General features: G+C 35.2%; 1 protein-coding gene across 10 annotated transcripts in view; it reads right to left on the bottom strand.

Moving 5' to 3' along the window:
- ECT2 (epithelial cell transforming 2) overlaps positions 1 to 27,657 on the bottom strand; it is a 58,428-nt gene that overhangs the window by 3,409 nt on the left and 27,362 nt on the right. For all 10 annotated transcript variants that reach the window (XM_006077755.3, XM_006077754.3, XM_006077753.3 and 7 more), the window contains 10 exons: positions 19,744 to 19,812; positions 18,496 to 18,606; positions 17,741 to 17,837; positions 17,008 to 17,089; positions 14,484 to 14,562; positions 13,960 to 14,079; positions 11,435 to 11,573; positions 9,955 to 10,109; positions 2,399 to 2,506; positions 1,222 to 1,368 (listed from right to left, as the gene is read on the bottom strand). In XM_006077755.3, the coding sequence (XP_006077817.1) occupies positions 1,222 to 1,368; positions 2,399 to 2,506; positions 9,955 to 10,109; positions 11,435 to 11,573; positions 13,960 to 14,079; positions 14,484 to 14,562; positions 17,008 to 17,089; positions 17,741 to 17,837; positions 18,496 to 18,606; positions 19,744 to 19,812 (1,107 nt within the window). The remainder of the gene's footprint in view (positions 1 to 1,221; positions 1,369 to 2,398; positions 2,507 to 9,954; positions 10,110 to 11,434; positions 11,574 to 13,959; positions 14,080 to 14,483; positions 14,563 to 17,007; positions 17,090 to 17,740; positions 17,838 to 18,495; positions 18,607 to 19,743; positions 19,813 to 27,657) is intronic.

The following is a 27,657-nucleotide window of genomic DNA, read 5'->3' on the forward strand; positions in this document are numbered from 1 at the left end:
CTAATTTTAGTAAATGAATGCTTACTATATTTTGTCAATTTCAATACATTTTTCATTAACTAACATCTTTGCAAAAATTTATATTATCAACCAAGTATGATTTCCCTTCCATTGGAAGGTTAATCTTGATTACAAATCTATATAAAGATACTCATAATAAGCTATAACCTTTGATGTATATTAACTAAAGACTTAACTAGCTTTATAAAAAATAAGCTATTAAGCATTATGTACCTTTTTTGTATGCATTTTATATAATTAAAGGTAACCGTTTATAAAACATGGTGTTACCCTAAGTGCACTAATTTACTTAATCCTTACAACTACTACTTTATATTCATTTTATAAACAGTGAAATTGAAACAGAAACATCTTTAATAAGTTGACAAAAGTCATACAGCTAGTCAACAGCAGAACTGGGATCTGAACTTAGGAGTTTCAGAGTTCCTGCTCTTAACCACTACTCAAACTGGCTCTGAGAAAATAATCACATCATATATGTGATAGATGTGATAGAGTGTGTGTAATTACCCTTTACAATAACAACATGGGGTAAGTACTCCTTTCTTTCATCTGCAAATTGGGGATAAGAGAAAATAGGAAACTTGCTGAAGAACATATAGCTAAGAAATGACAGTCACTTGCCTTTCTTAACCTTAGTAAGTTATATTAATAATTTTTACAAAGGACAGATACATCACTATTTAGTGACAGTAATATATGTTAGAAATGCCCTTAATATTAATTAAATGTCTAATAATTCTGACACCATTGGGAAATTTGGATTGCTCAGGAAACATTTAAAAATAAACACATGAATTTAGAACCCATTAAACCTTTTGATACTCACTTCAGTGATTATCTATTCACAGAACTAATAAAGGAAATAAAACTCAGTCTCTGCTATATTACTGGAGCCAATCTATACATAGAACTATCGTTCTGTACGTCAGTAAAGTGATAGGCTAGACCGAAAAATGTTTCTTTCTCAGAGATTAACATCTCAATCCCAATAAAATTTCATATCAAATAAACTACACCTTAAGTAAGTCTCTAATTCATTAAATGAGGTTTTCTAAATTATCTTAACCCAACAATGAGGTTAGATATATCAAAAAAATTGATGGAAATATTAAGATTTCTACCTTTAAAAAGTCAACAAATTTTATACCAACTTGATAAATTTGAAGTCATTTAGCCTGTTAAATCAAAATCACTTACTGCTAATGATGATGTGCTAGCCAGACGACTCATTACATGCTTCTCATTGCTAGAAGGACTTCTTCCCTCTGCTGAACTTTGGGATGCCATAAGAGCCCTTCGGAGAGCTCTTTTTGGAGTTTTGGAGAAAGAGAATGCTCTTGTAACCTAGAATTAAAACAAGATACAATTAATATAAAAACCTAGATAAATCTAATATAGTTGATTAGAACAATTATATGTAAAACAAAGCCAAATTTACATTAAAAGTTTTTCTATAAAAAATATGGAGGAATTCTGCCATATACTTTTTATAGAAAAAGTATATGGCAGAATGAGAATCTCTGGACAAAGCAGTGAGAAAATGTTAGGGTTAGGGTTAGGGGTTAGGGTTACGGTTAGGGATTGTGGATTATTCTATCTTGCATTCATAGAACACTAGTCCAGCAGGAGAAAGTAGGAGGGAAAATTTGGCATGAGAAGAAACCTTGGTCTTGTCTAATTTTGCTATAATTCAGTTGTGAGATTGTTGATCCAAAGCCACTTAAACCTCAATTTAACTGAAAAAGGGTAGGACTTTATTTGAATCACCATTGTTAATGTTTATCTACTATATATTATTCATGTTAAATGCAGAGATACAATGATGATTAAAGTATGCAGCCTCCCCTCAAAGGCAAAGAAAACAACAATCAAAAACTTATGAACTGAACAATAGATTCTGGCTGTAAATTTACCTATAAAATTAAAACTCTAGTTCTACTTTTTAAAAACATATTACCTACATTCTTGTATAGTCCTGAACAACCTCGATTAGGTGAGGTGAGGTAAGTAGGAAAGTTATCTTCATCATTAGAAGTCTGAAACTTACTATGGTAAGGAACAGATCCCAGGTTTCCTAACTCTTTTGTGTGCCCTTTGCTGAAAAATATCTAAGGCAATTTCTAACATGAATGCACACATACTTAAAACACCATCAGAAATATCACAGTAACTAGAATGGGAAGGATAAAAGCTGTTACAATTACTGTGCCAAAGAATTCACTAACTATTATCTCTGCAGGCCATTTCCTAAAACCGAAAAACAACTTTGTTTTATATACTACCTTCACACTGACATCTATGGCTATATTATTTTAATATACTCTGAAAAATACATTTTGGAGATACGGTGAATAATAATGTCACTGAGATTTACCTTTTTTGAAGTCTTTTTTATTGCTCTAGATGCTCTACTCAATGTACTGTCCATATCTTTTGTATTTACTTCAAAGGATTCTGGATCAGCAGTGTAAATAAGATTCTCCTGTTGAAAATTAATATTAATTTTTAAAATAATAAAATAAAAATACACAGCTGTTCCTAAAATCAAACCTGTAAGAACTTACATGCACACACGTGTGTGCATGTAAGTTCTTACAGGTTTGATTTTAGGAATAAATCAAACTACTCAAGATTTTTGCTGTTTTTTACAATGTATGTGTGAGTATACAAATATTTTCTCTTCAACATGGCAAAATTTCTCAAAAGAAAAGACACCAAATCAGGGCATTTTAAAATGTACTATTTGAAATGTAAGAGAGAGTTCAACTGAAGTCCCTGAATATCTGAATTTATAAACATTTATAAACATTTTTTAGTAACAAAATTTCACAACTGGGAAGAATTTTGCGGCTTAAAACAGTATAAATTAGGATATAGGTTAAATGTTTGCTGCCACCTTGTGGTTATGAAATACTTTCATTAATTGTTTATATTCCAGTTCTAGAATTATTAGCCATCCTGTGGCTAGTAATTCAATAGATTTTATTTTCAGCATTTTTCCATTACTGTTTACACTCCAGAATCATAGTTATAAATTTATAAAAGACTGCAAAAGCCATATAGTTGGACATTGTGATAAATTTAGGAATAATCTCTGTAGTAGGAAATCATTATACTGCAGAGATCCATTTTATATATGGATACCTAGAAATATGAGAAAAAAATTCTTCCTTATAATGAACAGCTTTTTGGCTTTACAAAAAGCTGTCTCCATTATTTTCCTAGCCAGCATTCTGTTGTATACACTAGTACTGTATTTCTTTCAATGAACCTTTGTGTGGAGCAATCCTTTATTTATAACAATATATTGTTGGCCCACAGAAAAAACAAACAAAAAACAAATCAAGGACCAGAGCAAGATGGTGCAATAGAAGGACGTGGAACTCACCTCCTCCCACAGACATACCTGTATGTAGAATAAAGCTCACAGAATACCTGCTAAATGCTGGCAGAAGAGCTCAAAAAACCAAAATGCAAGAAAGATCACCATTTAACAGAGAAGGAGAAAACAAAGAAAAGGGGAATTGGGACAGGATCTGTACCCCTGGGAGGGAGCTATGAAAGAGGAAATGTTCCTTGACACAGGAAAACGCTTCACCAGCAGGAGAGATCAGTGTGGAAAGAAAGAGAGCTGCAGAGGCTTGAGAGAGAACAGAGCAACTGGTCTGCAACAAGTAGAACAGAGGGAGACCCGCAAAGAAGGTCCAGGCTATCTCACTGCAATCCTCAGCCTGAGAGGCATGTCTGCTGGTACACACAGGTGCTCAGCTGTGTCCAACTCTTTGCAACCCTTTGGACTATAGCTTGCCAGGCTCCTTTGTCCATGGGATTTTCCAGGCAAGAATACTGGAGTGAGTTGTCATTTCCTTCTTGAGCAGATTTTCCTGAACCAGGGATTGAACCCAGGTCTCTTGTGTCCCCTGCACTGCAGGTGGGTCCTTTACCTTCTGAGCCATCTGAGAAGGTTGGGTGCTAAAACCTGGGCTTCAAAGGACAGACCTGGGGCGAAGACTGGAGTTGTCTGCATGAAGACTGCCTGAAGGGGCTTGGAGTGTGATCCAAGCTGCAATCTGGTGCATGTGCAAAAAGGAGACTGGATCCGCCACTGAAGCCCCACTGTTAACTTGCAAGCTCAAAGGAAGGGTGGGGCACAGAATAGCAGCCTCATTCTCAGTGTGCTCATAACAGGCTCAGCTGCTCATTCACAGAGGCAAGGCTGCAATCCTAGCCAACTGCCAGTGGCCTTACAACTTAGAAAGCAGGGCTGAAATCTTAATGTCCCCATGGCTCATGAATTTATGTGCCTGAGATGGCTTGGTAAACTCAGTGCCTGTAGGACACTGGTGTAGATTTTACTGTGCTCCTGTGGCTGGGGCAGGTCTAGAGATAGTAGGCTCTGCTGGCACTCACACACAGAGGTAGGCTGAGGGTCTAGGCTGACTCAGTAGCTCCTACAGCTATGGCGGGTCCAGGTGCTCAACCCAGCCATGGTGGTCCTAGTGCCTGACCTCAGTAGTTCTGTGTCAACAGATCTGTGCTAGTAGCTTTTTGAGTAGAAGACCTGAGGGTTACCAGAGCTAACTATCTAAATCTCCACAGCTGAGGTGGGACCAAGGGGTGTGCCAAAAACTGTACTCTGTGAACCAGCAGAACCAGCCTGTCACAATAGTGACAGGCAAAATCAGAGTGCACTTTCCACTAGACAAGTCTTTCCCCAATATTTACTGGGTGGCGTCTCGCCCAGTGGGAGTATTCCAGTCCTATCTACCTCACACTGGAGTTCAGAAACAGACCTGGGGCATCTATCCAAAAGGCGGGCAGACCCTGCCCCAGACAGAGTTGTAACAACCACAGAGCAAAGAGGAAGCCACACTCAACATCCAGTGCAGGCTCTGGTCATCATGATAACAATCATGCCCTTATCAAGGGGATAATGGATAACACACAGAGAGGAAAAATGTGGCAGGCATACATAACGAAAACAGTCTTTGCTCAAAAATATTACACTCACAAAGGCTACACAGGGACACTCCCTCATAAAAACTGCCCTTCCAGACCATGGTAGAAAAATGTTTCTCCTTAATTCAGAGTCAGAGAAATAGAAGTAAAATAAAGAAGAGGAACCACACAATTAAAAGACCACGAGAATTCCCTGAAGGAACAATGAAACAGACATCTCCAGTCTACCAGATCCTGAGTCCAAAAAGGGGATAATGAAAATATTGAAGGAGTTAAGAAATGATATGGATAGAAACAGAGATTACTGTAAAAAAAAAAAAAAAAAAAAAAAAATATATATATATATATATATAAAGAGGAGTCAATTAAAAGTAAAATGAGACAAAAGCTGAACTAAAGGCAATCAACAGCAAACTGGATAATGAAAACTAATAAGTGATCTGGAAGATAGAATAATGGAAATTACCAGACTAGAACAGCAGACAGAAATACAAATTTAAAAAAAATATATATAGAAGATCTATGGAATAATATAAAGTATCCAGATCTATGCATAACAGGAATCCCAGAAGGAAAACAAACAGAACGGGAATTTAAAAATGTATTTGAAGAAATTACGGTTGAAAATGTCCCAAATCTAAGGGAGGAAATGGAAACCCATATATAAGAAGGACAGAGGGTCCCAAATAAGATGAACCCAAACAGACCTACACCAAGATATACTATAACAATAAAATTTAAAGATATAAAGAGGATTCTAAAGGCAGCAAAAGAAAAACAAAGAGTTAATTACAAAGGAATCCTGCCCCCATTAAGGCTATCAGCTGATTTCTCTACAGGGTCCCAAACAAGATGAACCCAAACAGACCTGCACCAAGATATACTATAACTAAAATGGCAAAAGTTAAAGATATAAAGAGGATTCCAAAGGCAGCAAGAGAAAAACAGAGTTAATTACAAAGGACCCCTCTCCCCATAAGGCTGTCAACTTATATCTCTACCTACAGAAATACTGAAGGCCAGAAGGGGGTGGCAGGATATATTCACTCAAAGTCTTAAAAGGGAAAAGGCTGCAACCCAGGACACTCTATACAGCAAGATTATCACTTGGAATAGGGAGAGAGAAAGAACTTCTCAGACAAGCAAAAACTAAAAAGAATACAGCAATATTAAACTTATCCTAAAAGAAATATTCAAAGGTTTCTCTAAGTAGAATAAAGAAAAAAAAATCTACACGAAAGAGAAAATCACAATTGGAAAGAAAATCACTTACATAAGCTAGTACACAAATTTAAAAAATAAAATAATTTTTCTGAAAGTAATGATAACTCCAACTAACACCAAAAGAGTAAATACAAAGATATAAAAGAGGACGTCAAAAATCATAAAATGTGGGGAAAGAGTATAAAAATGTAGTTTTTTTCTTTTAAAGAATGTGTTTGAGCCTATATGACTATCAGTCTAGAGGAGGTCAATATAGTTGTCAGTTAACACACTTGACAGCCAGGGTAACCACAAATCAAAACCATGTAACAGGTTCATAAAAAAGTAAAAGAAAAGAAAACAGCATAATACAAAAGAAAACCATCAAACCAAAACAGGGAAAACAGAAAGGAACAAAGATGAAATATAAACTCAACTGGAAAGTAAGGTTTTAAAAATGGAAATAAATACTTATCTATCAATAATTACCTTAAATGTCAATGGACTAAACACTGTAATGAAAAGACATTGGCAGACTGGATTAAAAAAAAAAAGAGCCTACAACCTGCGGCCTATAAGAAACCCACCTTAGGGCCAGGGCCAATGACATACAGATTGAAAGCGATGAGACTGAAAAAGATATTTCATGCAAATGGAAATGACAACAAAGCAGATCTAGCAACGCTCATTCCAGACAAAACAGACTGTAAAACAAAAGTCATAAAGATAAAAAAGGACATTCTATAATGATAAAAGGGTCAATACAAGATGAAGATATTACACGCATTTAATACTTGTTAACATATGCAACAGACAAGTGCCTAAATACAAAAAGCAAGTATTAACAGACATAAAGGAAGAAACTGACAGGAATACAACAGTGAAAGACTTTAACATCTCACTCACATCGGTAGATACATCTTCCAGACAAAATGAGAAAGGCAACAGAGATCCTAAATGATATAATGAAAAGGTTAGGCTTAATTGATATTTTCAGGACACTACATCCAAAAAACCAGAACACATTCTTTATAAGTGCACATAGGTCAAGCTCTAGGATTGACCACATACTAGGACACAAAACAAGACTGAACAAATTTAAGAGGACAGAAATAATTTCAAGCATCTTTTCTGATCACAATAGCATGAAACTAGAGTCAACCTTAGAAAGAGAAAAAAAAAGATTATACGGAAACTAAAAAGCATGCTACTTAAAAAAAAAAATATCGAGTCAATGATGGAATCAAAGAGGAAATCAGAAGACACCTTGCAACTACTATATACTCTTGACAAAGGAGGCATGAGTACAGAATTGAGGGGGAAAAAAAGTCTCTTCAGTGTGGTGTTGGAAAAGCTGGACAGATGCATATAAATCAAGGAAGTCAGAACAGTCTCTCACACCATACATAAAACTCAATAAACACCATTCTCTTCTCCAGGAGATCGTCCAGACCCAGAGATTGAATCTGGGTCTCCTGCATTGCAGATTCTTTACCATCTGAGCCACCAGGGAAGCCCCAAATATATGACATGACACCATAAAACTCCTAGAAGAGAACATAGGCAAAACATTTTCTGACATAAAAGTCCAATTGTTTCCTTAGATCAGTCTCCCAAGGCTACAGAAATAAGAGTAAAACAAGCAAATGGGACCTAATAAACTTAAAAGCTTTTCCACAGTAAAGGAAACCATAAAAAGAAAAGATAATCCACAGAATAGGAGAAACATTTGCAAAAAATGTGCCCAACAAGGGATTAATTTCCAAAATATACTAGTAGCTCATACAACTTAATAACAAGACAACAAACAACAACTCAATAACTAGACAAACACCTAAATAAACACTTCTCCAAAGACATACAGATGGATAGCGGAACACGAAAAGATGCTCAACACTAATTATTAGAAAAATGAAAATAAAAACTATAAAAAGGTACTGCCTCACACCAGAAGGAATGGCCATCATTAAAAAGTCTACAAAAAAAAAAAGTCTACAAATAACAAAGGCAGAGAGGGTAACAGTACCGAGGTTCCTTAAAACCCTGAAAATAAAAAAGCAATAAAAACAAACAAAACCAAAAAAACCTTAAAATAGAGATGGCATATGACCCAACAATCCCACTCCCAGGCATATATCCAGAGAAAACTAATTCACAAACATACATGTACCCCAATGTTTACAGCAGCACAATTTACAAATTACAATAAATTTTACAGCAGTACAAGTTACAATTTCCAAATCATGGAAGCAACATGGATATATGAATGAATCAAGATGTGGAATAGATACACAATGGAATACTACTCAGCCATAAAAAAGAGTTTAAGAATGCCATGCAGTAACATGGATGGACCTGAGATTATCATGGGCTTCCCAGGTGGAACTAATGGTAAAGAATCCACCTACCAATGCAGCAGATGCAAGTTTGATCCCTGGGTTGGGAAGAGCCCCTGGGGTAGGAAATGGCACCCCACTCCAGTATTCTGGCCTGGGAAACCCCCTGATGGGCTACAGTCCATGAGGCCACTAACAGTTGGACATGACTGAGCACACACGTGCACACACACACAAAGATTATATCATATTAAGTGAAGTAAATCACAAAGACAAACACTATATAATATCACTTATATGTGGAATCTAAAATATGACACAAATTAAATTATTTACAAAACAGAAACAGACTCACAGACATAGAAAAGATAAGAACTTATCATTACCAAAGGGGAAAAGGCGTGGAGGAGGAATAAAGTAGGATTAGCAGATACAAACTACTATATATAAAATGGATAAACAACAAGGTCCTACTGTACAGCACAGGGAACTATATTCAGTATCCTATAATAAACCATAATGGAAAAGAATATGAATATATATGTATAACTGAATCACTTTGCTATATACCAGCAACTAACACAACACTGTAAATAAACTAGACTTCAATTAAAAAAAAATTTTTAAAGTCTCTTAATTTTTCTAAAGTTATGTAAATATCCTTAATCAAGTATTTATAAACAATAATAATCATACCTCAATGTCTTTGAAGATCAGATTTAACTATAATAAACATTTTATTCCCACAGGAAATGTCCAAGGCAATCTACTATACTGAAAAGGGTCATCTATTTATACATTCTCCTCCATCTAATATATCATTTGTGCAAATATGAAGGGATCAATATCTATCACATATCCCTCCCATATATGATGAAGAAATCAAATTATCTTTTAATGGACCTAGACTTCATCCAAGATCTATCACAAGCTACCTGATTTTGATTTTCTCATGTATCTTCACTTTAATCTGTACAGGATAAAAGGGATTATACATTTATAATGGCTTTTGATTTTAAGAGACTGCACTGATAAATTGGCAACCTGCCTGACAGGAAAAGCAACTTGCTACAACTCACCATACTGCTCTCAATAAGATAAAAGAACAACAGAACAAAATATTCTCTCACAAATAGTAAAGTCAAAGAGCATAAATGAAAATGCAAGTTCCAAAAGCTTCACTAAAGCAAAGCCAAAGGAGTTCTAAGGCTATGAGGGCCTATCTGTAAGCTAGGGATTCAAAAAAATGTTGCATGTGTCTATACCTTTAAACATCTTTTCCAAAACAACTTTTAAATCAGTTTTCCTCAATAAACACAAAACTAAAACTCTCCTGTATTCATAATTAACAAGTCATTAGAAATATACAGGTTTAGTATGTACATTACCATGGAGTTTAAACTTTCATTACAATAGTAGTTTAAGAACTTACAGCATCTGCTTTACAAATGGTGTTGGCTACATGTCGACATAGCATCTTTAGCCAGTTTTCTTTTGGAAGTTCCTCTGATGTCATCTGGAAACTGAGCAGCACATTTGCTTGCTCTGTTGGTGGCCTCACAAGCAATGCAAAAGCATTATGGCAATCTAGGGTTCCAGAATAACCACAAACACTACATGTTACTCCTTGGAAAATGACAGATTTAACACAAGTTTAGTTCCCTCAGAGTAAGAAAACTCCACTGAATTCTCTCTTCTCTATCCAGTAAATTATCTCTATTTCTATCTTTCCTATTCCCTTAGTTATTAATTGGACAAAGAGCAGCATCATATTATGTTGAAACATTGGAAAGAATAGTACATACCATGTGAGGAACTAACAATAATAATTTAATGTTGTTAGGTAAGCAGTACTTTCCATAACATTTAATATTTTCTTTAATGAAGCTTTAAAAAATTAGATCATTTCTTAGAATTCTAGAATTTAAGTTTTTAAAGTGACACTGTAAGAATAATAATTCAACCTACTTAAATCAAACTGAAAGAAATAAAATACTCAAATATTAAAACTGTTACAAAAGGTTTTATGATCAAGATGCTAAAACAGAACCTATTTTGAACAATGAAGTCTTCCAGAATTATAATCCAAAAAATATAGACGATTTAAGTAAATGCTCTATGTAGCCCTTAATAAATCCAGAATTTGACAACTGAGTAAAGAGAGCAATATAAGTTGCTATTCAAGTTTTCTTTGTTTCTCATAAATTGAAAGCTTTCCTTCATTAGAGGATAGGATCAGTGATAAAACCAGCTTACATCGTAAAAATATATGCCTAAACAAGAAAAATATTGCCAAGCATACATATCATTAGTTACTATTTTAAAAAATGATATTGCTTATGGTAGGTATAAACTTTTGCCAATTTCAAGCCTTCAAAGAACCCTCTCTTAACATTCCCAAAGTTTAGAGTAAAAGCTTTCCTTAATACACATATGAGCCCACATTGAGTCTACCATAGTTACTTTGGGTATATTTACTCATGTATATCTATTTCTGGTGATATCCTAAATGTATCCCTCACAATGCAGCCACTGGCAACAGGAAATGTTGTAAGATGTGGAAGCACAGGTAATAGACTACAACTGCTTTTGGATTCTGAAGGAATAATTTTGGTGTGGGAATGGGGAGGATGGGCACTACTTTAACCATGTAACCATTTAAAAGCTCTTTGTATCTTAAGAGATGAAGATATTCTACAGAATGAAATAATACTTTCATTTGAAAAAAATTAAAAATCAAATCAGTTCCTAGAAATGTAGTGGGATAAAAGTAAAGAACAACTACTTTGCCAGAACTAATCAACAATATTGAAAAATAATTTACCAGTTTAAAAATAAACATATAAGGGAATTAAACCTTCAATGAATATAAACTATTTTTATTTAGCCAACAGTTTATCCAATGATCATACCTTCTGTCTCTCTTATGTCTAGCACCTTCTTAATCTGAGAAAGAGGCATTAGATGAATATGCTTAAGAGAAGCTGGGGGTCGGGTCTGGCCATGAGGACTCCTAAAAGTACCAATAACCTTGTGTCGTTTTCTTGCTATCTGATTATTGGGGGGGAGAAAAAAAAAGTTGATGTCAGTAACAAAAACAAAGACCAAATGCTTAAAAATAAAATGGCACTAGTCACATAAATCTATATGCAGCTCATTAAGTATCAGTCATTCCAAAATTATCTGTAAGTAATTACTATGTAACAAATTCATACATGTAACTATGTAACAGAATTGTTCACATTCATATGAAAAGAGCTCAGAAGTCAGGAAAACACGATCTATGGAAAAGATCCCAGAGGTGTGAAAGAACTTGGAAGAGTTGTGAGAAATAATGGGATCAAAGGATGAAGGAATCTTCAATAAAAGACCCTGAATTCGGAAAGAGGAATAGTTGCTTTGGGATGACTGCCTTGGGTTCAAAAAAATAACTGACTTCAGTTTAAGAACAGAATTCACAATTATCTCAGATCCCATGCAAGGAACTGAGGATAAAGGAGCGAATAATACAGAAATGGTTCTGGTTCTCATGACACTTACATACTATTGAGAAATATGAAAATCAAAGTAACAATACATTACAAATCGATGCAAATTATAAAGTCAATGTACTGATATAACTTTAATTAAACTGGGAACTCACCAAAGGAAGAGACAGGTAAAGTATTGCTGGAGAAGACAGGAACAAAATCAGAAAGGATCCTGTGACTCATGATGTATGTAAGTTCTGAGAATTTTATAAGGTCTTTAATTTTTTATTTCTATGAAATCATTGTATATTATTTTGTCTTTTTAAAAGAATATCTCTTTTGGGCTTAGGAAAGTGAAAGTCGCTCAGTCATGTCTGACTCTGTGACCCCTTGGACTATATATAAAAAGTCCATGGAATGCTCCAGGCCAGAATACTGTTGTGGGTAGCCTTTCCCTTCTCCAGGGAATCTTCCCAACCCAGGGATCAAACCCAGGCCTCCTGCAATTGCATGAGGATTCTTTACCATTTGGGCTTATGATCATTAACTAAAAGACACTAACACAAAATAATTTAGATTAAGTTGCTTAATGAATTGAGATTGATCGGTCATATTCATTATGATAAATATGACAAAGTAAGGCTGAAATCTGTGTTGGTTAATGAGAAAAGATCAAACGGCAGTCAGTATCACATTCACATTGATGCAGAAATATGACACATGATCTATGATACATACCAAATATTAAAAGCCCATTTATATTAATATGGTGAAAAAAAGTAATTCTTTAACTTCCACTGTAATATCTAAATGTACTTTTAATTTAGCTAAGTAAAATAAATAATTTTAAGGCTCATTTTTAAAAAGGAAAAACAATGACAAGTATTAATACTGATGATACAAATGCTAGTCCATCAAGGTAAGAACTCAAAATACAGATACATCACCTGTCATGTCTAAGTGAAGTCAGTTCAGATCTTACTCATTTTAGATGTTTCTAACATTTACCATTCTCTTCATTCCAAATTTGCTCTAAGTTTTGGTGTTAAAAAGAAACAAAACAAAACAAGCTAAAGAATAAGAGCTTATAAATCTAAAGGTCCAAAATTTGGGCTCCAAATTTAATGTTAGAAATAGAACTGTTACAGTTAATGTGATTTTGACATGGAGACTAAGAGAGGGTAGAAAAAAACGTCAGTGAATTCGGGAAAGATGAAGGAAGTAAGAGGCCAAGCTATAACAGATGTGGAGGCTACAAGGAATGACCAATGACATGAATTAAAGTGCAAGGTAAGTCTATGAGCCAGTTGTAGAAGACATCAAAAAACTGAATGGGAAGTAAAATTAAAAAATTTAAAGCAAGCCACAACTCTCCAAGGATTAGAGGATAAAGACCTGGGTTCAATCCCTGGGTTGGGAAGATCCCCTGGAAAACGGAATGGCTACCCACTCCAGTATTCTTGCCTGGAGAATTCTATGGATGGGGAGCCTGGTGGGCTATAGTTTCATTGGCAGGGGATTATAATTCATTATATTAAATAATCAAGTTATGTCCATCTTCAATAAAATACGGATTTCTCTGCTGGGAAAATGTACTTAATTTTAAAAAGAAGTCATAATTATTTTGTAAATCTTGAAGAAATATACATAGGTACAAGAAGTTCCTAAAATTCTTGATCTAGGCATTTATTTGCATGAAAATAAACTAAATTTTCATTTTGACATGGATTTGAAGTTATGAAAAAATACCATACTTCTTAATATTAGGTCTTCTCCTAAAAGCATTCAATTAAATAGCATTAAATCAACAATTGGTCTCATCAAAAAAGTGATTCAAGTTCACTTTACTTTAAACTTCTTTAATCAATTAATTAAAACTTATTGTTTCGATCAAAGCTTAGTTTTAAAGATTCAATGAAGTCATACAAAACAGCAGTGTTATTACACTGTATTAAGGACAACTTTACCTCCAGGCAGTCATTGAAGAGGAAGAGAGTTACTTGTTCTCCTCTGTCACAGGGGTGTTCACCTAGAGAAATTGTTTCAACTCGCTGAACTAAACTTCGGTGAGAAGATAAAAGATTAGCCTGAATAGATTGAAAACATTAATAAAAGAGATTACTTCATGGTAAATACTTTTTTAAAATTATAATTAAAAAGAAAGTTGTGCCAAGATTCTGTTTATATTATAACTGGCAGAATCTAAATACAGCTGACCTTGAACAACACAGGTTTGAGCTGCACTAGTCCACTCATACAGGTTTTCTTTTTTAGTAAATAAGTACTACAATATTACATGACCCATGATTGGTTGAATCTATGAATACAGAAGCACAGAAACAGAGTGCCAACTATAAAGTTATATACAGATTTTCTACTGCTCTGGGCAGGGGGTTGGTGCCCTTAATTCCCAGTAGTTCAAGGGTCTACTATAACAAAAACAAAAAGAACAAAAAGAATAAGTCGACAATCATCAAAAATGAACACTTACTGGACATCCATCTACCTCATAAACAACATCGAAAATTTGCCTTTGAGCTTCTGTTTTTCTCTTATCCTCATTAATATGGCTGAAAATTAATAAAGTTATTTTTAAAACAACAGACCATAAAAACTATATATATACACATCTTGTGTCACACACACACAAAAAATCCCTCCATGTGAATATGTCTTAATTTTGATAACTGTATCAGTTAATATATTCCCTAAAAGTATCCCACTACATTAAAAAATTTCTCATAGAATCCTTCAGAAAGTTTTGCTTTACTCCTTACTATATTCTCTCTCTCTCACTTTAAACTATATTCATTATACACTTCCTAAAATACATTATATTGGTATAAACTGCAGGTTCAGAAGTGTTAAGTTCAGGTAAGTTTAATGCAAATCATTCCCAAATTATATGCTAATCATTTCACTGAAATAAAAATTAAGACTATTGCTTCCAGACAAGATGGAATAAGAGGAAAAATATATACTTTGCCTGAAACAACTTAAAAAAAAAAATCCCAGCAAAGTATAAAGAAAGAGGTTTTTTAAAGTCAATGTCTCAAACAATGCAAGCCTAATTATATCCTATCTACAAAACATACACTTTATATCAAAGACATGAATAGTCTAAAAGTAAAATAATGAAAATATCCAGTAAGAGCACAATATATTCTTCTCAAGTGTACATGGTACCTTCACCAGGTTAGGCCATAAAATAAGCCTCAGGAAGTTTAAAAGGATTGAAATAATACAAAGTATATTTTCTATAAATGGTGAAGTAAAATTAGAAAATTAGTATCACAAGGAAACTTCGAAAATTCACAAATATGTGGTAATTAAACAACAAACTCCTGAACAACCTATAAGTCAAGACGTAATCACAAGGGAAATCAGAAAACAGTTTCAGGTAAAAACAAAAACCAAGAACATGACTAAAGTAGTGTTTAAAGGGAAATTTACAGCTATAAAAGTAAACAAATAAGCTCAAATCAATATCCTAATCTTCTACTTTAAGACACATGACGGGGGGAGGCGGGAAGAGCAAGCTAAATCTAAAGCATGCAGGAAAAAGGAAATCAAAAGTTATGAACTAGTGACTATAAAAATAATAGAAAAAAATCAACAAAATTAAAAGCGTCTTTCTTTTATGAAAGTATGTTAACGCTGACTGCATAATTCAGTTTGTAGAAAAGATCAAGGTAAAGAATGTGTATGTTAAACCACTAAGTAGTGAAAAACACTACTATCCTGATCCCAAAATAACAAACCAAAAGCATGACGATTGGCTGATCAACATATAAAATACAAGTATAAGCAAAAACCAAAATATGCATGTTTTCAGTAGCAACAGAAGCTCATACCCATTAATTTGAGCATTATTCTACTGCTAGATCCTTTCACTAGAGCTGGTAGTTTCTATATAAGAGCTCCTTACAAGTATTTTAAGAAACTCTATTTCAGGACTTCCAAGGAGGCAGTGGTTGAGGATCTGCCTGCCAAAGCAGGGACCACAGGTTTGATCCCTGTTCTGGGAAGATTTCACATGCCAAGGCATAACTAAGCCTGAGTGCCACAACTGCTGAGCCCACACACTGAAACTACTGAAGCCTACATGCCTAGAGCCAGCAAGAGAAGCCACTGCAATAAGGAGCCTGCACACTGCAACGAAGAGTAGCCCCTGCTCTCTGCAACTAGATACAGCTTGCACGCAGCAACTAAGACCTAGTGCAGCCAAAGAAAGAATCCAGGTGCTAGGTTTTAGAAGATAAAAAAAAAAAAAAAGAAATTCTATATCATACAGAAGCACTCCATGAAGTGCTTCTGTATGAAGCTATTTAATTAAAGAAGCTATTTAATTAAATCAACTGAATATGCTTATATGTAAAGTTCAAAAAGGTGCTATATCCTCATCCTTCAGGAAGCAAAACAATTAACAGCAATAGAGCTTTTAATTCTGATCATATTAGTAAAAAAAAATCACTTCTGATCAATGCTGTCTCCAAGTTAGACTTACAGTAAGCAGCTTAAGTTTAATAATCAATTTCCCCTAGTAAATTTCATTGAGTTTGTACTTTGACCACATCTCCAACAAACCCTACCAATTTAAGTCCACAGAATTCAAAGTAAGAAAAAAAAGTCAAAGCTAATGTGAAAAACGTATTAACCTTTTCATTTCATCATGGTCAAATTCCCAAATTCCATTTGGGTGGTTAATAAGAATATGAAAACAAAAACAAGCTAAGACTGGAAATATATGAAGAAAATGTCTATTGGTGCATTTATAACTTTTCAAATTTCTAAACCACTGTTACCCTTTACATGTATATGTTCACAAGTATGTTTTTGATTAATCATATTTTAACAATATTTCTAACATTTTAATATGTGACTACACTACTAAAAATAATTTAGATACTATTTTACAGAATTTTGTTATTGATCTTTTTCTATTTACGATTCTAATTGTTCCAATTCCACTGTAAATCTAAGGAATAACAAAAAAATTGAAATTATGTACTTACGTCATTACTTCCTTTAGTGATTCAATAGCTTTTTCTAGAGTGCTTTTGTCAGGATTTTCTTCAAATGTGTGCTTCTTAAGATCTGTAATATTTTATCAAATATTTTCTCTATGATTAAAAGAAATTCAATGGTCTTCCGACTATGACTTAAAAATGCTGTTCACTGTGACACACACGTTAATTTAAAAAAATAGTATCTAACTTTTCCTTTTAAAAAAAAGTTTTTATACAATGTTCCCTTAAGAACGAGTTTCCAAGGTGGTGCTAGTGGTAAACAACCCACTTGCCAATACAAGAAACATTAAGAGATATGGGTTCAATCCCTGGGTCGGTAAGATTCCCTGGAGGAGGAAATGGCACCCCACTCCAGTACTCTTGCTGGGAGAACCCCATGGACAAAGGAGCCTGGTGGGCCACAGTCCACAAGGTAAACTGTTTGAGAATTAGTGATATACCATGAAATATAAGAAGACTTTTAGGAGAGAGGCAGAAAGTTCAATACTAGCCAGTAAAACTGATTTCACAACAAATAAAGCATTTCTAGGCCAGAGTGAATTTTTGTAGCACCAGTGATTATTCAGATTATCCATAAAGATATTTTCTACATAAAAGATAAAAACTTTAAAACTGAAACCTAAGAGCACTTTGAAAATGAGAAATTTTGCCAATTTTTTAGAACAAAACAATTACATAAAAACATCCAAAATTGTCTGGAAAGAGATCAGACAAGTACCATTTAAAAGTAATGCAACGCTGGGTAACCTCTGCACTGGTCGGATGAGAAGTTCAACAAGGCTTTGCCGTCCACATTCTGGCTTAGCTTGGTTTATCTGAAAAGAATTAATTTATTCAAAATTTATTTTGAATGTTTTCTGCAAAGATTATTATACATTACATTTATTAGATTACACCTTATCATTTGTGCCCTGATAAGAATGGGAGAAGTAGGGTGGTAGTTGTTCTCTAGCAGATCATTATGGTTCAGTAATCCCCCAAGGCCTGAAATAGCCTCCTGGCAAGCCAAGGATTAACACCTTAAACAGAGAGTGAGTTCCTCTAAGCAGTCTTATACATTTCATTTCAGTTTTTCGTAAATCTATATCATTCAAAAAGAAAAAAAAAATTAAAAATATTAATTATGCTGATACCATTTGGATAAACAAAGTAAGCCACCAATAAGAAAATCATTAAAAGCAAGCAAAATCTCATTGGAAAATCTTTAGAAGTGTTTGAGAATATGCCTAACTTAAAAAACACACACACACAACATTCATATTCACTCAGCTGCCTCTTGGATCCTGCTTGTGGCATATCAAACCTTGTGATGCTAAACATCACTGCACTTTCAAGTAAAGCTAAACACATAACATTTAGGTATTCTGACGTGGATGTATCTTTACTAAAAGATACATCTTTACTATTAAAATTTAATTTTAATAAATTCCTTCAGAAAATAATTCTCTTTTATTTGAAAGAAATATATATTACCTTCAGAAAAGCATGAAATCTTGGTTTCTGTTTTTCACATTTAATAATAGTTTCCTTGCTCATTTCAAAGAAGTTCACAAAGGGAGGATAGATTTTTACCAAATCTTTGGACTAGGAACAAACAAACAAAAAAACCCAAAACCCATTAATTTGTGGCTGTTACACTTAGTCAATGAAACTTCAAGTTGAATAACCAGTAGTCAAAATCTGACATACCAGATGCAAAAGAAAAGTTCAAAATACATTTCTTCTCAAGGTAAATACAGGAAGTTTATTTCATAAACTTCTCACTAACTAGTGAGTTCATTGCTAAAGAAAATGCATCAATTGTTAAACAGAGCCTAAAATCTGAAAAGCAAAAAAATACTCAGAAACAAACAAAAGTTGATATACTTTTGTTGAACTTCAATATAAGCTTACTGTATTGATAAACATGACAAAGTTTTAAAACTTCTATTAATTTAGACTATAGTAGCAATTACAGCTGATCTATGAAGAACCCAAGAACACGCTATTATCTTTTGAAGGATCCAAACAACCATTAAAAGATCAACTGTACTGTGCAATTTTGAAGTACAAGGAAAATGTCCTGACAAATTGAGACCAACAGGTACCAAAAAGATCTGGGACAATAATTTGCATATTTGAAATTCTCAGTCAACCAGAAAGAGCATCCAACAGGATTACAGTTAGGAGACCTTAGAAATCAAAACTAAATGGGCAATAATCCAAGGCACTGAAACTTACCTGGTTGGACTGAATCATATCCAAAGAGACTGAAGGAAATTTATAAATTCTATTTGTGGCACCTCATTCAAAACTAATATATTTATTTAATAAACTTAACCTATGTTCTTAGAGGAGAAATAGTTCATTGGAAGGTTTTATGCAGACACAAAGACAGTACAAAGTGCTATCAACTAAGGAAAGAAAAAAATAGAACTCAATTATAGGAAACTTTAAAAACTCATTAATCTATGGCTGTTTATGATAGGCAAATAATATGATATATGGTAAAATGACTGTAACACAACAGTTAATATTAAAGATGAGCTATCAAGAAAGTGTTGGATTGTATATGGAAGGCATGTTTCAGAAGACAACACTTTAAAAATATTTTACAAACACAACGATGCCTAAGTTTTTTAAAAAGTTCTCACATTTAAACAGGTAACTTTCATTCCCTGCCATTTCTTGATGAGATGATACTTTAATCTTAATACTTAAAAAAATAAATAAAATACTTACATATTTAAGAAAGATATCACCAATGCTTTTGCTCTCATCCCAATTAACAATAAGGTCTTCAAGATCATCCTGGAAAAACACAAAATGAGACAATAAGTGATTCTGACAATCACTTTAGCATCTCTTAAATTTGAATATTCATTTGAAAGACATACTTTACAGAGTACCTTAATTTGGCATATATAACAATAACATTCTTTCTCAATAAGAAATTAACTTCTTGACTACAAGAAAAATATCCTTTGAAAAATAATTAAGAAAACATAAAAATGCCAAATCAATAAGACTAAGTCTAATTTCCCAGTATGACGTGGAAGTATAATTAATTTAACTATACAGCTGATTGGTTAATTAATTAAAGAATTAATTAATTATAGAAAAGCACCTTTGATCTTGGCTGCTGAAGCATCAGCCATTAGAAACTGTAATCTATAATAGAGGTCAGCAAACGTTACTTAAAGGGCCAAATGGTAAAATATTTTAAGGCTTACAGGCCATATGGTTTCTGTCACAAGTCCTCAATTCTGTCTTTGTAGAACAAAACCATAAACAATATATAAATAATTGTGAGTGGCTGTGTATCAATAAAACTCTATTTATGAAAGTAAGTAAAACTTTACCAAAATGCTAAACTGGCTGGATTGACCATTGACCATGATCTGCTAATTCCTGGGCTTATTTCTCAATCATCATCCTAAAATATTACTTATTTGTAAAAATTTAGAAGATATTTAAAAGCTTTCTAAGATAATAAAACCAGATGATAAAATGAAATGGTAAGAAATGACATGCCCTAACTGAAATTCTAAAAGTGACTTTAAAGTAGAAATTAATAAACTTATACAAGAGGTTCTGAAACTGTTACATGCAGACACTCTCCCAACAGACATTTTTAGTGGGATCCATAAGATTAAACTATTTTCATTACAATATTATTTGTAATGAAGGCATTATTTGACTCCTTGATTCTCTCATAAGGATACAACAGAGTCATATGGAGGTGACAGATGTGTGATACCGCAATAGAATGAATTAAGCAATAGACAGGAGAAACAAGTTTTCTATTAAGCCAGACAAAAAAAACAGCAAAACAAATCAACATCACTGTTTCTGTTTTGGAAATTAGTTATTTTAAAAAAGAACATGTTATTTATACTACCACATAAGGAGTCATTATTATTAACATATATTTTTAAAATTGCATGAGTTCAGTTCAGTTCAGCTGAGTCACTCAGTCGTGTCCAACTCTTTGTGACCCCACGGACTGTAGCATACCAGGCCTCCCTGTCCACCACCAATTCCTGAAGCTTGCTCAAACTCATGTCGATCGAGTTGGTGATGCCATCCAAACCATCTCATCTTCTGTCATCCTCTACCTTTCCCGCCTTCAATCTTTCCCAGCATCAGGGTCTTTTCAAATGAGTTCGTTCTTTACATCAGGTGGCCAAAGTATTGGAGTTTCAGCTTCAGCATCGGTCCTTCCAATGAACACCCAGGACTGGTATCCTTTAGGATGGACTGGTTGGATCTCCTTTCAGTCCAAGGGACTCTTAAGAGTCTTCTCCAACACCACAGTTCAAAAGCATCAATTTTTTGGTGCTCAGCTTTCTTTACAGTCCAACTCTTATATCCATACATGACTAATGGAAAAAACATAGCTTTGACTAGATGGACCTTTGTTGGCTAAGGAATGTCTCTGCTTTTTAATATGCTGTCTAGGTTGGTCATAGCTTTTCTTCTAAAGAGCAAGTATCTTTTAATTTCATAGCTGCAATCCCCATCTGCAGTGATTTTGGAGCCCAAGAAAATAAAGTCTGTCACTGTTTCCATTGTTTCCCATCTAGTTGCCATAAGTGGTGGGGCGGGATACCATGATTTTAGTTTTCTGAATGCTGAGTTTTAAGCCAGCTTTTTCATTCTCCTATTTCACTTTCATCAAGAAGCTCTTTCATTCCTCTTTGCTTTCTGCCATTAGGATAGTGTCATCTGCATACCTGAGGTTATTGATATTTCTCCTGGCAATCTTAATTCCAGCTTGTGCTTCATCCAGCCCAGAATTTCTCAAGATGTACTCTGCATATAAGTTAAATAAGCAGGGTGACAATATAGCCTTGACATACTTCTTCCCAATTTGGAACCAGTCCACTGTTCCATGTCTGGTTCTAACTGTTGCTTCTTGACCTACATACAGATTTCTCAGGAGGCAGGTCAGGTGGTCTGGTATTCCCATCTCTTTCAGAATTGTCCACAGGTTATTGTGATCCTCATAGTCAAAGGCTTTAGCGTAGTCAATGGCTTTAGCGTAGTCAATGAAGCAGAAGTAGATGTTTTTCTGGAACTCTCCTGCTTTTTTGATGATCCAACAGATGTTGGCAATTTGATTTCTGCTTCCTCTGCCTTTTTTAAATCCAGCTTGAACATCTGGAAGTTCTCTGTTCCCATACCACTGAAGCCTTGCTTGGAGAATTTTGAGCATTACTTTGCTAGCATGTGAGATGAGTACAATTGTGTGTAGTTTCAACACTCTTTGGCACTGCCTTTCTTTGGGACTGGAATGAAAACTGGTCCTGTGGCCACTGCTGAGTTTTCCAAATTTGCTGGCATATTGAGTGCAGCACTTTCACAGCATCATCTTTTAGGATTTGAAATATCTCAACTAAAATTCTATCACCTCCACTAGCTTTGTTCATAGTGATGCTTCCTAAGGCCTACCTGACTTTGCATTCCAGGATGTCTGGCTCTAGGTGAGTGATCACAGCATCATGGTTATCTGGATCATGAAGATCTCTTTTGTATAGTTCTTCTATGTATTCTTGCCACCTCTTCTTAATATTGTATATCCACATACAAAAAGATGATCTTTAAACCTTCACCTTAACCAAAAATGAACTCAAGTTATAGATCTAACTGTAAGAGCTAAAACAATACACCTTCTAGAAGAAAACACAGGAGAAAATCTTCAAAATCTTGGGTTAGGCAAAAATTTCTTAAGATATAACAGCAAAAGCACATTACATTTTAAAAAATGGATAAACCGGACTTCATCAAAATTAAAAATTTTGGTACTTCAAAAGTCACCATTAAAAAAATGAAATAAGCAACAACAGGCTTGGAGGAAATATCTGCAAAACACATAGCTGATAAAAGACTTGTACCAAGAATTTACAGAGAACCTTTACAACTTGGTAAGACAACACACAACACAACCAAAAAATGGGCGCCAGATCTAAGCACACATTTCACAAGAATAATATACAAAAGAAAAAGAAGCAGATGAAAAGATGCTCAACATCATTAATTATTAGGGAAATGCAAATAAAATAATTTTATATCCTAGAATGGTTATAAAAGAAAACGTATAAGTACCGGCAAGAATGGATAGAAATTTGAATGCTGATACATTACTATTCAGAATATAAAATGATGTAAAAACCTGATAGTTTCTCAAAATTTTTAAATGAAGACTGCCAATATAACCCAGCAATCTACTCGTAAGTATCTATGGAAGAGAATGAAAACACACCCAAACAAAGATCTGCAATGTTCATATCAGCATGATCCATAACTGCCAAAAACTGGAAACAACCTAAATTTCTATCAACTGGTGAATGGATAAAGAAATACAGCATATCCTTATAATGGACTATTACCTGGCCACACAAAGAAACAAACTACTAACGTGCTAAATCATAGATGAAATTCAAAAATATACTAAGTTAAAGAAGCCAGACATAAGACACTACCTATTATATATTTATGTTTATATGCAATGTCTAGAAAAGGCAAATTTGTAAGACATAAAGTAGATTAGTGGTTTCCTGGACCAGGGCTAGGAATGGGCATGAAGGATCTTAGTGGGTAAGATGAAGATGTTCTAAAATGTATATGGTGATGGCTGCATGATTTGGTGACTTACCAAAATCACTGAATCATATATTTTAAAAAAGATTGAGTTTAAAGATGTAAAATGTACTTCAATGAAACTGTTAAAAAACTGAGGCATCTTTAAAAGTATTTTTAAACTTTCTGTTTCAATTTCAAAAACAATTAATATGAATAAATAAAACCTACATAAACAATGGCAACCCACTCCAGTACTCTTGCCTGGAAAATCCCATGGATGGAGGAGCCTGGTAGGCTGCTGTCCATGGGGTCGCTAGGAGTCAGACACGACTGAGCAACTTCACTTTCACTTTTCAATTTCATGCATTGGAGAAGGAAATGGCAACCCACTCTAGTGTTCTTGCCTGGAGAATCCCAGGGACGGGGGAGCCTGGTGGGCTGCCATCTACGGGGTCGCACAGAGTCGGACACGACTGAAGCGACTTAGCAGCAGCAGCAAACACAAGTTCCTCAATCATTTTTTAAGAATGAAAAGGGATCCTGAAACCAAATAATTTCAGAACTATCCTATACTCTGGGCTTCCCTTGTGGCTCAACTGGTAAAAAATCTGCCTGCGGTGCGGGAAACCTGGGTTAGATACCTGGGTTGGGAAGATCCCCTGGAGAAGGGAAAGGCTACCCACTCCAGTATTCTGGCCTGGAGAATTCCATGGACTGTCGAGCCCATGGGGTCGCAAAGAGTCAGACACAACTGAGTGACTTTCACTTCACTTCACTTCACATCCTATACTCTGCAGATTCAGAAAAGTCAAAAGGGAAAAAATTTACTTTCAGTAGCGCAAGGTAAACTCAAACCAAGAATAATTAAACAGCCTACAGATTCAAGAATTAAGATTTAATTATTTAAAACTGCACTTGAAAGAAACAAAAGAATAAAAGGATTATACATAAGAATAATCTTGAAACAATATAATGCAGTGAATTCTAGCACTGACTAGTCTGTTTTAAATACTGGCTCTAGAGCCTGTTAAGTGTTGTGCCCTTGGGCAAACTACTTAACCTATAAGTGCCTCAATTTTTTATTCTGAAAATAAGTATATAAATGACTCCTATCTCATAAAGGATTAAATTAGCTAATATTTGTATAGCACTTAGAAGAAACCCTAACAGACAGTAGTGCTCAGTAAGTTACTATTAACTATCTTTTCCTATGTGTTTAATATAAATATGGGAGATATTTGGAAAACTGTGCTGTAAAAGAGAAAAAACTTATAGCTCCGCAAATAAAATCTAGTGGTACATTTTTAAAGTGTAAACAATTACAGGATGGTGGTATATAGTTATATGAGACCATTGCAATCAGAAAGCAAAATAATCTCTAGGCCACCTGAAAAAGTCTGTTTCTGGTTAACCTTTAAATCCTTAAGCCTGTTGATTAAATAAAGATCTCTGACCTAATCACTTGGCCGGCTCAGTTCAGTTCAGTTCAGTCGCTCAGTCATGTCTGACTCTTTGCGACCCCATGAATCGCAGCACGCCAGGCCTCCCTGTCCATCACCAACTCCCAGAGTTCACTCAGACTCACGTCCATCGAGTCAGTGATGCCATCCAGCCATCTCATCCTCTGGCGTCCCCTTCTCCTCTTGCCCCCAATCCCTCCCAGCATCAGAGTCTTTTCCAACGAGTCAACTCTTCGCATGAGGTGGCCAAAATGCTGGAGTTTCAGCTTTAGCATCATTCCTTCCAAAGAACACCCAGGGCTGATCTCCTTCAGAATGGACTGGTTGGATCTCCTTGCAGTCCAAGGGACTCTCCAGTTCAAAAGCATCAATTCTTTGGCGCTAAGCCTTCTTCACAGTCCAACTCTCACATCCATACATGATCATTGGAAAAACCAAGCCTTGATTAGACAGACCTTTGTTGGCAAAGTAATGTCTCTGCTTTTGAATATGCTATCTAGGTTGGACATAACTTTCCTTCCAAGGAGTAAGCGTCTTTTAATTCATGGCTGCAGTCACCATCTGCAGTGATTTTGGAGCCCAAAAAAATAATGTCTGACACTGTGTCCACTGTTTCCCCATCTATTTCCCATGAAGTGGTGGGACCGGATGCCATGATCTTCGTTTTCTGAATGTTGAGCTTTAAGCCAACTTTTCCACTCTCCACTTTCACTTTCATCAAGAGGCTTTTGAGTTTCTCTTCACTTTCTGCCATAAGGGTGGTGTCATCTGCATATCTGAGGTTATTGATATTTCTCCCGGCAATCTTGATTCCTGCTTGTGTTTCTTCCAGTCCAGCGTTTCTCATGATGTACTCTGCATATAAGTTAAATAAGCAGGGTGACAATATACAGCCTTGATGTACTCCTTTTCCTATTTGGAACCAGTCTGTTGTTCCATGTCCAGTTCTAACCGTTGCTTCCTGACCTGCACACATGTTTCTCAAGAGGCAGGTCAAGTGGTCTGGTATTCCCATCTCTTTCACAATTTTCCACAGTTTATTGTGATCCACAGAGTCAAAGGCTTTAGCATAGTCAATAAAGCAGAAATAGATGTTTTTCTGGAACTCTCTTGCTTTTCCCATGACCCAGCAGATGTTGGCAATTTGATCTCTTGTTTCTCTGCCTTTTCTAAAACCAGCTGGAACATCAGGAAGTTCACGGTTCACGTATTGCTGAAGCCTGGCTTGGAGAATTTTGAGCATTACTTTACTAGGATGTGAGCGAGTGCAACTGTGCGGTAGTTTGAGCATTCTTTGGCATTGCCTTTCTCTGGGATTGGAATGAAAACTGACCATTTCCAGTCCTGTGGCCACTGCTGAGTTTTCCAAATTTGCTGGCATACTGAGTGCAGTACTTTCACGGCATCATCTTTCAGGATTTGAAACAGCTCATCTGGAATTCCATCACCTCCACTAGCTTTGTTCGTAGTGACGCTTTCTAAGGCCCACTTGACTTCACATTCCAGGATGTCTGGCTCTAGATGAGTGATCACACCATCGTGATTATCTGGGTCATGAAGATCTTTTTTGTACAGTTCTTCTGTGTATTCTTGCCACCTCTTCAGAGACTAAGTAATAAAGAAACTAAGGCTTAGAGAGATTGAAGTGAAGTGAAGTCACTCAGTCGTGTCCAACTCTTTGCGACCCCATGGACTGTAGCCTACCAGGCTCCGCAGTCCGTGGGATTTTCCAGGCAAGAGTACTGGAGTGGGTTGCCATTTCCAACTTGCCCCAAATCACACAGTTGTGAACCAGTATTCACACTCATGCTGGTCTGACTCCAGATTCCATGTCATCTACTAGACCTATAGCACAGCTATCGCCATTAGAAATGGGGACTCAGGTGGGCAGGTGAGCCCCCAAGAGTATTAGTCATAGTGCCATCATTTCTTACAATGTTTCTGTGGGAATATGCTTGACTCGGTTTAGTACAGACCCTGGGACATGTCTCCTCCTTGTCCATACACAATTCTCCATAGGATGCTCCCAACATTACCTCCTGGCAGTAAGAAAGGAAAACTCTATAGTTCTAAGACACTGAGCATAGAGCTCCCAAAGCCTATTTAAAAAGTAGAGGAAGTTGTAAACAGATTGGACTAAGAAAGTTAAGCTCTTTCTTTCTTTTCTTCCTTGCTAAGATTTCTTCTATACCATTATCATCTACATTTACACAAAATGGGTTTCTCTTTTACTTAGCTCACTGCACAAGACACCAAATCAGCAGATTCCCCAATACAAACCTGTTCCTGAAACAAGTTCAAGGTACCCTGAGACTTAACACTAAATTAACAAATAACAAAGCATAAACATAAAAAGAAAAGGTCCTCCCTCAACTCCTCTTTCTGTTTTGTTTCTTCATAGTTCCATACAAAAGCAGGTTTTGCACATCAAGAACCAACGCTGATTAGCACTGAAAAGGAAAAATTCACACACAGAAAAAGATGCTGATAATAATCTCAGACATTCTCATCTTAAGCTAACTATTAGCATGCTATAAGTTGCAGACAAATGAAGAATGAGGCTAAAGGTGTACACATGATATCTAAGATGACAAAATAAATTTAACTTCCA

This window comes from Bubalus bubalis, chromosome 1, assembly GCF_019923935.1.
Source record: "Bubalus bubalis isolate 160015118507 breed Murrah chromosome 1, NDDB_SH_1, whole genome shotgun sequence".
Lineage (NCBI taxonomy): Eukaryota > Metazoa > Chordata > Mammalia > Artiodactyla > Bovidae > Bubalus > Bubalus bubalis.